This window comes from Crinia signifera, chromosome 2, assembly GCF_055691185.1.
Source record: "Crinia signifera chromosome 2, ASM5569118v1, whole genome shotgun sequence".
Classification (NCBI taxonomy): domain Eukaryota; kingdom Metazoa; phylum Chordata; class Amphibia; order Anura; family Myobatrachidae; genus Crinia; species Crinia signifera.
The window spans coordinates 88,622,470-88,638,170 of NC_139218.1; the positions used below are offsets into that span (position 1 = coordinate 88,622,470).

At 39.4% G+C, this 15,701-nt stretch overlaps 1 protein-coding gene across 2 annotated transcripts in view; it reads right to left on the reverse strand.

Annotated features, from left to right (window-relative positions):
• Positions 1-15,701, reverse strand: part of ASMTL (acetylserotonin O-methyltransferase like) — a 62,944-nt gene that overhangs the window by 35,433 nt on the left and 11,810 nt on the right. For both annotated transcript variants that reach the window (XM_083172536.1, XM_083172535.1), the window contains 6 exons: positions 14,145-14,268; positions 12,140-12,271; positions 9,660-9,707; positions 4,228-4,292; positions 3,975-4,039; positions 1,249-1,357 (listed from right to left, as the gene is read on the reverse strand). In XM_083172536.1, coding sequence (XP_083028662.1) covers positions 1,249-1,357; positions 3,975-4,039; positions 4,228-4,292; positions 9,660-9,707; positions 12,140-12,271; positions 14,145-14,237 — 512 coding nt within the window. In that variant the 5' untranslated portion in view covers positions 14,238-14,268. The remainder of the gene's footprint in view (positions 1-1,248; positions 1,358-3,974; positions 4,040-4,227; positions 4,293-9,659; positions 9,708-12,139; positions 12,272-14,144; positions 14,269-15,701) is intronic.

Here is a 15,701-nt window from a genome sequence, read left to right on the forward strand (position 1 = left end):
AAAAATAAAGCAGACAGTATTTACCCTGCACAGAAACAAAGTAACTCACTCAAATCTAACTATCTCTGCACATGTTACATCTGCCCCACCTGAAGTGCACATGGTTTTGTCCATTAGAGAGAGAATTTGTTTTTGCAAGTGAACCCGATTCAGGCCTGTATCCAATAATGGGAATTGCAAGGGTGCCGTGGATACCTATGTGGACTGAAGAGAATGTGATCTACACCAAGGATAGGGGAGTATGGATTTTTTTTTACAGACATTGGTGATGCCTATATGGACAAGAGGAGGCATGTGTGAGTGTACAAGGGTGCATATTAAATTTGCACTTTCAACAATGCCCACATACTATCTTTAAGACTTTTTTTTTAAACAGGGGGACTTTAGAAACCAGCAACCACATACTGTTACTTGTGGTTTTCCAACTACCGGCCTGTATGTGGGACCTGTCATCCACCATTAACAGCAATAATATTTTACACAAACTCTCAAATGAATGCTATAAACTTGCCACCCACAGCCCAGTGGACTGTCTCTGGGCTCCTGCATTGACCTTGGGTGCCTCAAGGTGGAGGGGTTCCTACTCTGCCAGGGAATCTGACTAGGGCTGACTAGTTACAAGGGGGGTTACATCGATTAAGATGAGCATTTGGGCGAAAAGAGGGTAAAAAAAAAAAAAAACTGAGCTGATGGTTTAAATTAACTTCTCATTACATTTGAATGCTGTCCTTATCACTTTGTTTTTTGTTAAACATACTGGCTAATATCTTGACTTATAGTGATAATTCCAACTAACATGATAAAATACATATTTATTATTCAGTTTTTTTCCAGATTCTCACTTAGGCATTCATAAAGAGAAGATGTGCATATAACCTACAGCGGTTACCAAACTGTGGTTACTGCCCATCTCAGCATTGGGTCACGACTCCATGTTGCTGACCGTCAGGCTAATAACTCCTCTGATATCTCAGTCAGTGATCCAAGGAGTCTGAATAATCAGGGGATCACTGAGCACAGATGTTGCCTCTTCCATCCCCCATTACCCCCTACTTTCCTGTCACATTAGCGTTATCGGTCATTCTACTTGTTTTGTGGCTCTGCAATGCTACTGTGTATGTGGAGACCAATCTGAGGTAACTTCTTAGGTCCTGTAATAATTTTTATTATCTGATGGGGTCTCAGAGCAAAAAGGTAGCCTAACAGAACAATGTCCTCTAATACAGTTATTCAAAAACAAGGACTTACATTGGCTCACCACTGTCAATATACTCCCAAAGAAGATCCTCTGATAGATCTGCAAACTTCACTTTGGTTTCCTCATAAAAATCAATAATATCAGTCTCCAGTTGGCTATCTGAAACATGAGAAATTACTGAATATTCTATTAACAATAAATATGGGTGAACATTAAAATTATAAATCATCATTTGTAAGGTTACATACATTTGTCCAAGCAGTTTCTGCCTGTGAATTACACTGTATATTGGGCAGATGTTTAGTAAGATTAATGCTGACATAAAGGTCTAAGGTGACATAAAGGGCTAAGGATACTAAGACTTTCCTTGATGTTAGCAGACAATGGTGGAATTCAATTGTTAGGAGCACCGGTTGCCAGAAGATGGCGCCCAACACAGCAATTCAATTGTAGCTCTGATCGGACTCAATTGGCTATTGGCACCAGCATTTCTGCCTTCCCTTGAGCTGTAATAGGTGAAATGTTACCCATTTGAGTACCCAAAAGGGACTTTTCCATCTCACTCATTATTTTGGTCGGGTTTAGGTTATACCCCTTTCACACCAGAAAATGCAGGGACATTCCCAAGAATATTGTCCCTGGATGATGACCCTGCATTTTCTGGTGTGTGAAGGGGCGGGAAGGAGGCAGGAGGAGGCTGTCAGGAGGCGATTACTCACCCCGGTTGCTGGTCCTCGATGCGGGCCGGGGATCCACATAGGCAGCGGGAGCAGATGACAGGTCAGATGGTGGGTGCAGAGGACACAGCTCTCCGCCGCCTGTGTAGATCCCCGGCCTGACAGCACACCAAGGACCGGCAACGCGGGTAAGTACCCCCTAGCCCTTTTACACCGGCCAAGTCCCCGGGTTGAACTCGGGAACAACCCTGCTCCATTTTTGCTGCAATTTTGGCCCGGGAACCTTTCACACCAGCGCTTGTCGCGGGCCCAACCTGGGAAATTTGGCTGGTGTTAAAGGGGTGTTATATGTACGGCTAAACCCAGCCATAATGAGCACGATCAGCGCAATATCTGCCATCAATTGAGCATCGCCCTGCAACCTCCCGTCATTTAGATGGGAAATCAGGCGGTAATAACAATTGAATTTACCCCAATGTCCCCTACCCTTTAGAGTAAATAGAAGCAGAACCTAATAAAATAATAGCAAAATGTTATAGAAGGATGAATTGCATAGTATTCAATTTGAATAATAAAATTGTTTTGCTAATTTCTTCTGTTTTACATTGTCTGCATAATCCAGCTCTATAACACTAATAAAAATTAAACAAAACAAAAGTACTCAAACCTCAGTTTTCTACGGTCAACCCCTAATACAATTCTAATTTTTAACTGCAATCGTCATTGTAGCACAGTCTGCAACCGTCATTGTAGCACAGTCTGCAACCAACCAGTCTAGAAACAAAATATGGCTATATTTCAAGTAATTACTCGGTAACTTTAAGATCAGAATTTTTTTCTATGTTTACTAGGCTGTTTTGGTTTATATGGGAGAGAAAAGAGTATTGGGTGATAAGGTAGCAATTACAGACATTAAATGTGTAAACTGGTTATCCAAATACAAAAAAAAAAAAAAAAATACTAAAACAGCTAAACCAACAGTAAAAACTGGAGACAAAATCAGCACAAAAGAGGTACCGGATGACGTCCCAACAGTCGGGATTCAGACGTCAGTATACTGACATCCAAATCCCGACTGTTTAAATGCCAGATAGTCAAGATCATGACTGACAGGGGCTATTCTCCCTTGTGGGGGTCCACGACCCCCATAGATGGAGAATTAAACCAGTGGTGAGTGCAGCAAGCCCGCAAGGGGCTTCTTTGCTCTCGAACCTTGTTGGACTACCGGCGATCAGGATTCCAATGCCAGTATACTGACTGTCGTAAAACCCACTGTCGGGCAGGCATACCCACAAAAAGAATGTAGAACTGGCATTGAACACAATTTATGATGTCTTGAATTAGATAGGGAAACAAACAAATTGACAAAAACTCCCAAACAACGTGTTTCGCTGAAAAAGGACCTTCCAAAGTAATCTCTCTCAACACAGACAAACCTGTAATGTGGGCTACACACCAGGACGTTATGGCCCAAAACTAGCCAATTTAGATACAATCTTGACCGATTGTATGTAAATCGGCCGTGTTTTGGGCCATTTCGCTGCCCTTTTGATGCAATCCCGATCCGATGTGCGGGTCGGTCGATCTTTTCTGAGATCCTACCAGCTGCAGGTAGGATCTCAGAAATGACCATTGTAGTGGGTGGGGGTCGCGATTGGATCGCGATCACATTAGGGGTATTTTCGCGTCAGGTCGGAGGCACCATCAGCTCGGGAGCAGGTTATACGTTCCTGTGATGACCCGCTCACGAGCACCATCGTCCTGGTGTGTACCGGGCATAACTATATTAGCAGGCATGAAATATGTAGCAACGGAATTTTTTTCACATAAAATAAAAACACTGCTAGCAGGTCTTTAATTCAATAGTTCTAGGCACTTAACAATAATTATATATTATATATATGTGTGTCCATGTGTAACTGAAACACTGCCATCTGTTGGCAGCGAGAGAAACTACAGCTCTTTCTCTCTCCCACATGCACACACAAAGCGGCAATCACAAGATAGAAGACTAGCTTTCGAAGCCTTTGCTTCGAGCGGGCTTAATAGTTCTTAAATAACTTGCCAAGATAAATCTACAAAAATAAAATAAATAATACCATCTTGACTTCTGCAATGCACGATTGCAACTCCCGTAAAGACACTGTGTTCTTTGCCACTTAACCTACAAGATATTGCAGAAAGAATGGTTTGTGTTACCTTTCTTATACCATTCAGAAAACAAACAAACAACATTTTAGCAAGAATAATGTTCTGATTATGCATTGCCTTAATTGTTTTCAAGATGACACGTGAGAAATATATTCAAGTAAGGAAAGGTAAAAATGAACTCGTCGTTTACTAGTTACGGACCTTGACAGCATATTATAGGCATCTTGTTTGTCAAATGGCTTTTCAAGGATTGCATCTTCCAGGGTCTGTTATATATGTATAAAAAAAAAGAGTAGAAAGTCATCATAATAAATCTGCATACAAGAGAGCAGATTAGAAGCTAAGGTTATGTAATATGAATGCTCTTTCGGCAATATAATTGTCACAAAGGTAGCATGTTAGACACATTTACATATGAATGCTAAATTAAAGTTATTTCACAATCACTGGTTTATGCTGGAGAAACTGCTCACTGGTGGACACTATGGGGATGATGCAGGTTGGTTTGCAAAAGCAAACTCCTTCTTTAATGGACATGTACACTGTAGGTGGGGCAGATGTAACATGTGCAGGGAGAGTTAAGGTACAAAATCCTGGTAATGGATGAGAGCAAATGACAGTTGACCATTTGCTTTGAATTGAACTGCCAAACTGCCATTCAGATACTACCAGGTTTTTGTTCCAACCAGCCCAATCTGACAATCGATCTGTAGATGTATGGCCACCTTTAGATTTGGGTGAGTTATTTTGTTTCTGTGCAGAGTAAATACTGGCTGCTTTATGTTTACACTGCAATTTAGATTTCAGTTTGAACACACCCCACCCAAATCTGCTGTGCACAAGGTTTGCCCATTAGAGATTTTGCAAGCCAACCTGAATTAGGCCCTTTATGTGCCCCTAAGTCACAGTAATCGGAACTTCGATTTATCAACTGATTAGTGACTAATGTTCTGCCCACTCCCCACAAAGCATTAACCTGACAAGTAAATGAACAAAGCACAACAATATCATTAGCCTTGTAATCTCTGCTGGTTTCATTAACTGGTTCCATCTCTGACCATATTTAACTAGAGATATGCTGTTATTTTTAATAAAGTCTGGTAAAAAAAAAAAAATTGGGCTAAAGAAATCCATTGGAAGATGTAAAATGGGGGGGGGGGGGGGTCATCTATCCTTTGGGGACTCTACTGTAAACTTTTTTGCGGATAGCATTTAACATTCTTATTTCAGTGTGTTTCTGTTCTCTATTTCTTTTATACCATGCTTACTGGGATTTTAGTGGTTCTGATGGATATTCGTGGACGCTTGAGAGCTGCCCCTTGGAATGTTATTGTTTCTTAGTTTTGCAGTGTTACGCTGCTGCTTTAAAAAATCCAACAGCAATTAAGGTAATATTTAAATGACACATATTACATATCATAAAGTAAATTTATCCTCTACAACTCAACCACTGTCTCCTAAATTTACACATCAAATCATACCCGACATAAGGCATGTTTAACCCCTTCCCGACATTGCCTTTTAAGGTAATTTTTTTTTTTTTTTTCCTCCTTGTGTTCAAATAAGCGTAACTTTTTTAATTTTCCGGCTATATAGACACATGAGGGCTTTTTTTTTGCGGGACAAGTTGTACTTTCTAATGGTACCATTTACTATACCGTATAATATTCTGGGGAATCAGGAAATAATTCAATGTGGGGTAAAAAAAAAAAAAAACGCAATTCCACAATTTTGCGCTGGTTACGGTTTTTTTGGAGTTCATAGTTCGTTTAAAATGATGGGTTATCTTTATTCTATGGGTCGTTACGATTCCGGTGATACCAAACTTATATAGTTTTCGTTACATTTTACCACTAAAAAAAAAAATAGAAAATGTTACGGTTTTTCGAATTTGCGTCGCGTCGCCATGTTCTGCGGCTTATAACTTTTTTATTTTTCCACCTACGGACCTGGGTGAGGGCTCATTTTTTGCGGGCTGAATTGTACTTTTTAATTAATACCATTATGGGATATGGGCGACTTTCTGATCTCTTTTAGCTATTTTTTTTTGGGTAGGCGATGCGACCAAAAAGCGTAGTTTTGGCGTTGGGGATTATTTTCCGTTTACGCCTTTAACCGTGCGGGATAACTAATGTTATATTTTAATAGATCGGACTTTTAGGAACGCGGCGATACCAAATATGTTTATTTTTTTTATTATTTATTTATTTTTATTTGGGAAATGGGGAAAGGGGGGTGATTTGAACTTTTAATATTTTATTATTTTTTTTTTATTTTTAAACTTTATTTTTTTTTTTTTTTTACTTTTACTACAAGGCCCCCTAGTGTACTTGACCACTAGGGGGCGCGATCGCCTGTACTAGGTTCAGCCATAGAGCTCTATGGCTGAACGTAGTGATTTTTTTCACTTCCTATTACATCCTGCCTGAGGCAGGATGTAATAGGTATGAATACACGGACAGCACAGGGGTCTACATTAGACCCCTGGCTACCATGGCAACCGATCGGCACCCTCCGATCGCGCTGCGGGGGGCCCCGATCGGCGCCGGAGGGGGGCGCCCCCCCTCCGATCAGCTATTTAAGCACTGCGGGCGCTTTGCCCGCGGTGCTTAAAGGGTTAAACGGCCGCGATCGGCGAACTCGCCGCTCGTGGCCGTGAGAGCAGGGACATGGCTGTAATATACAGCCATTACCTGCTCTCTATCAAGCCAGCTCACTCCGTGAGCTGGCTTGATTCACCCCCAACCGACATATGACGTATATATACGTCATATGTCGGGAAGGGGATAATAATAGTTGGGAGGACTAGCCCTTGAGGTTTTAACTGCGCGCTAGACCGTCTCGGGCCGACTCAAGATATACATTAATTTTGATCTAATAGCTCCTTCCCATTATCTAATCTTCTCTCAATCTACAAATAATCAAATTACTCTTTCTCCAACCTCTTCTTGTTAATAATTTTACTTTAGCTTTCTATTTGTAATTTTACTCCTTTGGTTAAGGTGGCAACAGATTTCCATTTGACCCCAGCATGTACAAAAATCTAAGAGTTTGTTTATCTGAGGCCTTGGAAAAAGTTACACAAGTGTTGTATAAGGGTAGAATATTCAAATATTTGAAAAATCCGAGTTGTGATAATGTATATATTAGCCAGTCTTTTGTGTGGACCTGAGGAAAATCTTGCTCACTAATGAGAGGTTACTTAAATATAAAGAATACCTATCCAATCTTTGGATGAGGCTAATGTTGCAGGAGGTGTCTTGTACAGTATTAACAGACACATCCTACATTTTTGCGTGATCTGCTGCTATGTCCGAGGATGTAGCATCAGACCACTTGGGAGAACATCAGCCATCTAAAATACCTGAGGTTTATTCAGAATGGCCGTCTCACATAAGTAGCCAAGGCCAGTAACTCTGCGTAACACTGGCCTTGGCACTCCCAAAAAATGGGGACAACTGTCTCTTCTACCTCTTCATGGATATCTCAGAACCTTTTTATAGTCAACATGCCCAAGACTATGCTTATTGCTTTCCCCAAAACTTTTCCATACTCCTCCCAGATTCTCTAAAACCTCTCTAAACCGCTCTAAAAATGTCTGGGCACACCTGCATTATACTCAAAAGAGATGTCTAAAGAGGAAGGCAGAGGATGAACCAAGTAGGTTTTTTGGGGCACACTTAAAGATTTAAGTAGTGAGTGAAAAAAATGAGGAATAAGTTCAAAACATAACCTTGGTTTCATCACTTAAAAAGACGTCACACTTACCAAAGAGGGTGATGTGATAATATAGTATCAAAACAATATATAAATGTACAATATACAATGGCAGTGCCAATCAGGTCTTGTAGGCAAAAATTTCTTAAAATAAGGTATCCAGATTTGAAGGATTAATGGCACACACATGTGCTGGTACATATACACCCCGGACTGGATGCCTGGAGGTGCAGATATTTCCTAGGGATCCACGTTTGGTTTGTACAGCAGATGGAGAGTTGATAAAAGTATATGTACCAGGGGAGAAAAGTTACAGATGTGAATATAGATATATGTCGGTGGTTAAAGAAACATCAAGCCAACAGGGGAGAATGGAATATATATGTTAGATGTAAATGCGGAATATGCATATTGTGTTATGTGATTATATTGTGAAAAGAATAATAAAAATAATTTAAAAAAAAAAAGTATATGTACCAGCACATGTGTGTGCCATTAATCCTTCAAATCTGGATACCTTATTTTAAGAAATTTTCGCCTACAATACCTGATTGGCACTGCCATTGTATATTGTACATTTATATATTGTTTGATACTATATTATCACATCACCTTCTTTGGTAAATGTGACATCTTTTTAAGTGATGAAATAAAGGTTATGTTTGAACTCATTCCTAATTTTTTCACTCACTACTTATTAAATCTTTAAGTGTGCCCCAAAAAACCTATTTCGTTCATCCTCTGTCTTCCTCTTCAGACATCTCTTTTGAGTATACGTACTTGTTGAACCTTTGGGAGCACCACCAACCAAGCACCACAATAGATTATCTTAAACTTATTGGTCTCATGTTGGTTATTACAAAATTAAATTAAACTAACTCCAATTACAATTATACCTTAGCCTGTGACAACCTAACTCTACTCTCTAGCCGCACTATCCCTGACACTCCCAGTTAGCGGCTGGTTGACACCCGCAAATGCCGACTTCCTGTCCATCAACTAGCGTACAGCCAACGTTTAAAAAAATATTCTGCAGGATGGCCTCCCCATCTGTACGGAGAGCTTTGCACAGGCACAGTTGATCGATAATCACCCAGCCTGCGAATTAGCAGATGTGCGATCAGGTCTGAATATGCCCTTGGTTCAGAATCACAGGAATACCTCCCTGTATGTCTAATTAGGCACTTAGAATTATTTAATCATTTCTATTTGAACAATAATGACATGCCATTTTAAAGTGAAAATATGTAGGCATTTGGGGTAAAAGGTATGGGGCAGATATATGGTGGTGCATTAGGAGGGGGATAGTTGTCTTTAGGCTTGCAGGTCGGAGTTAATTTTTTTTTTTTTCGTTTTTTTTGCAATTTTCACAGTGACCCATATCTATGCCATTACCCATTTTTATGTACCACTACTTTAAGTAGAGCATCAGTCTCCCTCCACCCTCTTGACAGCCATTTGACACATTTTAAGAACCCCAAATATTTTTCTTAAGGCCAATTATAGATTTATCATTGTCACCTTTACTTAACACCTGTAACGCATGCACTAATTATCATGCAAATGACGATTATGCATTCTAGTTGAATTGCACAATAAACAGGAGCGTGCTTACTGGGGATAAGCAGAATTATTGTGCAATATGTGCTTAAAGCGTTATCAATACTAACTGAATTTCCCCATGGTTTGTTACAGTAGTCAATTAACAGCATACTAGTATCAATAAACATAACACTTCTCCAGGCATGGTTAATTAATATAGTGTAAAACCAGGGTGCGGAGGACTAAAATGTACAGGTGCTTGATGTATTTGTCAGTGCTAATTATACATACTCTATATAAATGTGTCTGCCTCTTAATTGGGCAAGAGGAAAGGAAAGGTGTGTGTTTATTAGTAAACTAATTTCCAAACTTACCACTATAGTGTCTGCGCCAATGACAATATCTGGAGTTTTAAGGTGTTTCTAAAAACAAGAGCCAATCATTTGAACACAGTAATTAATATATAGCGAAACAAGTGTACAAATAATATATAGGCATTTTAGTATTTCCTCCCCAAAACAAACAAAAAAAATCCTATATGTGGCAGAAATAAGATCACCCTTATGAAATTATAGAGGAAAAATGGTTTTTACTCTTCTGCTGCTTAAGATTTAAAAAAAAAATAAACCAAATGTAACCCATAGCTTAGAAATAAGGTTAATTAAATAAAACAAATGCTTAAAATTGGCAATATCCTCCATTTTGCTTTAAAAGCCAACTTTACGATCATACATTCATTCATGAGCCCTATTAGACAGTATTGACCAGAATATGCAATTTCAAAACAGTTAATATAAATGGGGTTGAGTTCTTATCAATCACAAACAACATTTAAGATCTTAAAGCATAAAAAGCTTTTAGGTTTCAACTGATGCATCTAGGCATACACCGTTATGATGTAAGAGTAAGACCATGGGCGGTATTCAATGCTCTGACGGCTGAGCTATGACAGCGAGCAGTGCTCATAGCTCATATTCAGAGTATGCAACTGTCTCCCCTTCACACACCGTTTCCACCCTGCTGGTTCTTTTCAGCGAAGTGAAAACGGCGAGTGTGCCCATTAAAACAGTGGGGCTCGCCACAAAATGCAGGGGACCCACTGCATTTGTGGCGAACCTCGCCCTTTAAGAGGATCCTCGATGTCCTCTGACTGGGAGGATTTCTCACAAACATTGAAGATGGCGAGGTTGGTTGGACGGCAAGGTTGGCTTTTCCTTGCAGAAAATAAGCCATCCTTTCCATACAAACCCCCTTTGCCACCACTCACTGCCGCTTTGAATACACCCCCTTGTCTGGGGTAGAAATAAGGCCTTTGGACTAAAAAAGGAAAAGATTCTACTAACATATGTGGCCTCTTTCTTAGCAAGATTAGGAAGAAACAGATTCTATAGCACTCAGACAAGTCGGGTGTCCCTGAAAATGTAAAAATAATTTAAAATGTGGGCAGATTTCTTCCTTTTTGGAAGTTTGAAGAGATCATATCACTCTTAGAAACCAACAAGATTTTAGCTATAATTTTTGTAAAAAAAAAAAAAAAAAAGGGCAATACCTATCATTATTTTAATATAAGTTAAAAAAGATCAGTCCACTAATGTTTTTCTTTATCCAAAACTCAAACTGTGTGGGGCAAAGGTCGGGAGACAATATTGGGTTGCTCCAAAAAAAATGTGTATATGGCATATAAGAATGATGGCATAATACCTATTCTAGGTGAACCCAAATATAATCCAAAAACTCAATCACTGTGTTTGGAAACCATATGACGCTCAAATCAAAGTCATGGCTCTGTTTACTATACTAACGACAGACTGAAGACAATCTTCGGAATACATGCATTTATGAACTAACGCTCTGGAATAGACTTGTTTTTTTTTTAAATTACAATATGTTTTGTCTGTATTGTGGCAAATAAAAAGGAGCATTAATCCTCAAAAACATTATTGACATTTTCCTGGACCCATACGTTTTTCTATTTATTTTAGGTGACTAAAAGAATGTAAAACAGCTCAAGTAAATCTTAGTCACAGAGTATATAGGGAGTTAGTTATGCAGTTTACATCATGTCATTCTTAGAGATGAGCTGTATAAAAGGACCAGCTCTCCAATTGTTTGTCTAGCGTAAAAATAAAAAATATGTGACTAAAATAAAAGGCAATTGTCATAGGTGCACAGATGTAGACTTGTGGCATGGAAGTCTGAGGAAAAGACATCATAATACAGAGGCTTTTGTGAACAAAATATTCTGGGATGGTGCTTTAGTCTGCATTTTCCAACACAAATAAAACACTAACTTATACCCCTTTCACATCACAAATGCCCAGTTGAACCCTGGGATTTGTGCATTTGCAATGTTTAGACCACACAGCAACCCTGCAATAAGCCAGGTCACTGATAACAAAGTGGGGGTGGAGCAGTGGCACGTCATGAGGGGGGGGGGGGGGGGCTAGCTCTTGGAGCAGACACCTCCTCTCTATAGCGTGAAAGGGACTCGGGTTACCCGTTGACACTGCACAGCAACCTGGGTCCAACTCGGGATTAACTCTTCTTGTTTGTGTGATGTTAAAGGGGTATACTAGTGAAACAGCGCCATTTTAAAGATACTTGCAGACTCTATATCTGACCCTATAAAATATGTTGTTATTTGTGTTGCTGTGTGGAAGTATATAGAGTTATACTATATAGAGTTATACTGAGATTATATATATATATATATATATATATATATATATATATATATATATATATATATATATATATATAGATTTATAGATATATACACATACATACACACACACACACTTGAGTCAACTAAAATAATTCCCATTCCCATTTTGTAGACGTACTCCATACTAACCACATGCATTCTCCTGGCGACTTCCAATGCCTTCTGTTTAGCGGTTTCAACAGCATATTCATGGGGTGCACCAAACAAAGACTTATCAAGGGTCTCTTTGAACCAAGAAGGTACTACTTCAAAGCGAAGGCCCTGCATATGTATAAAAAGAAATATCATACACAGTCTTAAAATAATAGAATTCAATTATAATAAAAAGGAAATACTAAAATAAAAACAAAATATCACACAAAAACCCTTCATTAGTTCAATAAAACGCTTACAGAGTGTGTTGGAGAAAATTATAGATAAGCATCTAATGCTCTTTCCTTTAAGCTGGGTACAGATTAGACTATGTGTACCCAGCGTAATATCGGCAGCATCAGGATGTACAGACAATGGAGGACAACGCTAATGACCCATGGGAGCACGCATCGTTAATGTCGTGTGTACACATTACACAATATGCACATTAATGTCATTAACATAAGATTAAGATAATTGAAAAAAAATCAACAGGTGGACAGAAATGCTAGGGGTTTTTCACTGACTAGAGTTTTTTAAGATGTTTATAAGCAATTTCTAGGTTTTCTATAGTTTTGTTGAGACGATAGGGCAGATTCAATTTATGAAAGTGGTCTTTGCTGTAAATGGCACTTACAGTAGAGCCTCCTAGCCTTATTTCTTCTAACACCTCGATAATCACAATTAGAAGTGAGTGATGAAATTATGTTTTAAGGCTTGAATTGCTTGTCTCATAAGCTGTGAAGCCGCACAAGGCTAAAATTGCACTATAATGGTCTATCGGCTACTGAAAAAGCGGCATATTTGTTAACCAAACTGGTGTCACTACTATTTACACATTGTTTTCTGCTTTGGGGAGAGCACAAATAAAAAAAAAAAAACTGCATTGTATGTGAATATCCTGCCTTTGCTTGTTAGTCATACCAAATAGGGAGTCTAGAATCACTTTCAATAGGTTTCAATATACATATATATAAGTATACAGTCCGACTCCCAAGTAGAATCAGGACATTAGAATACATTGGATGCCATTTTCAAAACAGTCAGCAATATAAATAATGCTATTACCATGTCGCATATTAACTAAACAAGAAATTTGTGATCATCACAGGGATAATAATACAAAGGGCAATTCTGAAACAGAGAATTTGTGGTTTTGTCCATAGCAACAAATCAGATTGTACCTATAATTTCTCGATTGCATTCTAGAAAAAATTGGCTAGCGGTAAATCTGCTAAAGCTTCTAAAAATTAAAAAAGGCGATGTTGCCTATAGCAACCAATAAGATTCTGGGGGTATTCAATCCTGGGTCATGAATGTCGATCCGTCCCGACACCCGTGACCCTGGCCCGTTTTTGTTTTTCTTGACAGCATTTCGTCAGGCGAGATTCAATGTCCCGCCTTCCGATCGGCGAAAAGGGGGCGTGTCTGCGTAAATTGCCGTGGATTGTCGAGACTTAGCAGTGATCGCGACAATTCACAGCGGATATAAGCAAAACGGGCCAGTTCTATCGATTTGCTTTTTCAATGCGGTCAGGAAACACAGCATTGAATAGATGCCCCCTGCCATTTCCCCCGTCAAAAATAGCGGCGGGGATTGAATACGCCCCTCTGTCTTTTATTTCTCTATTGCATTCTAGAAAATGATAGACAGAACCTGATTGGTTGCTATGGGCAACATCACCATTTAGAAGTTTTATGTAAATTTACCTCCTAGAATCTGATCTGTTCTTAAGAGCAACCCCTGATAGAACTGATAGTAAATCTACCCCTTAATATGTACTTCCAGTGCTTTCACACAAGTCTACCCCACAATGAATGAATGTAGATGCAAGAAGGCTACACAAACATACATAATGTGCTTAATATACAATAATAAAAAAATGAAAATTCTAACAAGCATTAATAATGTTCTGCTATCCTTCGCTTAATAAACCTTTGAATGTAAGGTCAGACAAGAGTTGCTGCAAGATGTTGCTCTGTGCCAATCCCAGGGACTTACCACGTTGGAAAGTATGTCTTGCCTCCGTGGAGATGCACTGGCCAGTACCACCCTCTTCCCCGCCAGCTTTGAAATGACTGGGTGTAACAACATTTGTATTCTGTAAAAGCAGGACTTTAATTTCCTAAACAGAAATAACATAAAACAGAGAATTTATTCACTTCAGTTAAAATAAAATAAAAATAAATAAAAGAAAAACAGTTTTTAATGAATATACATTGTGGTGAAATAAAACTGAAATGTCAATCCTGCTGTGGGCATACAGAACCTTAGCGAATGGCAATCAAACACTCACAAGGAATTAGACCATAAGCGATCCTGGCAATGTTGGTGAGATAGCGTTCCTTGTGGGTAAGTGGAGTCAGGAGTTGAACATTTCATGTGAAAAGAATTGTAGATAACTGAACAGTAGGTATTATATAGATGCCACTAGAGCAATTGTATCCAGTTAGTTAGTCAAAATGGCCCCATCAAACACAACGGCTTAAATACAATTAGCCAAATGTAAAATACATTTTTCCTGTGCAATTACAAAGCCAGCTTAAGCTAATGTGAGTCTCCTTTGGGAGTAAACACAGATTTTAGTTTGCAGTTCCTGAGCAGGTGCATAGTATGAAAAACAATTGTATCAAAGCATAGGGATTTGGTTACGAAACCCAGAGTGTACCCCATGGTGCAAAAAGTCCCACAATTGGCCTAATTCACATGTGGTTAAAGTTGCTATATAGTGCTATTACCATACAGTGCTATTCAGGTGTCACAGCGTTATATGGTAATGCAGCAGGTGGCATCTATTACTAGCAGACCCCTCCAGCTGCATCATCAGATCACTCAGTCACCATTGGGCAGCTATGGAGCAGTGCAAGCTGCTCGTGGCAGAGGCCAGGAAATCTATGGCCCACGACGGAGATCCCTGTACTCTTCCCAAGATGGAAATGGTGGCAACACACCTTTATTTTTACATACTGTGGCCTTCACCGCTCCCTCCCTGTCCCCCTAGCAACAGCTGACATTCTGCTGCCTCCTGCTTCCGACATCATAGGACTCATTCATGCCCATGCAGGACCGGTCCTGCAGATGTGCAGAGTAGAAAACATCTGATAGGACAGGAACAACCGCACCTAAATGACCCCTAATGTGGCTAACTGAATATGGCTCACGAAGTCTCTAGGAGCCTGCTGTAGCCTACTGCTAGCTGGAAGGTAGTGATATAAACTCCAGGACATTTGCAAACCTTTGGATTATGACTTTACACCACAGAAGCAAAAAGTCACATATTACATGGCTGATGTTTTTTTTCTTCCTTACTATACATGTTATTGTGCTTGTTTAATATTTAGTAGACTTATTGGGGCATAAATAACGGGGTCCAAGTATGCCCGAGGTGTGGGATGCAAACCGATCGCAGAATTTGTATTAATCGGCCATCACTTACAGCAGGGTTTTTCAACCTGTGGCCCTCCAGATGTTGTGAAACTACATGTTCCAACATGCATTGCCACATTTTTTTCCTATAAGAGCATGCCAAACCTGTCAGGGCATGCTGGGACATGTAGT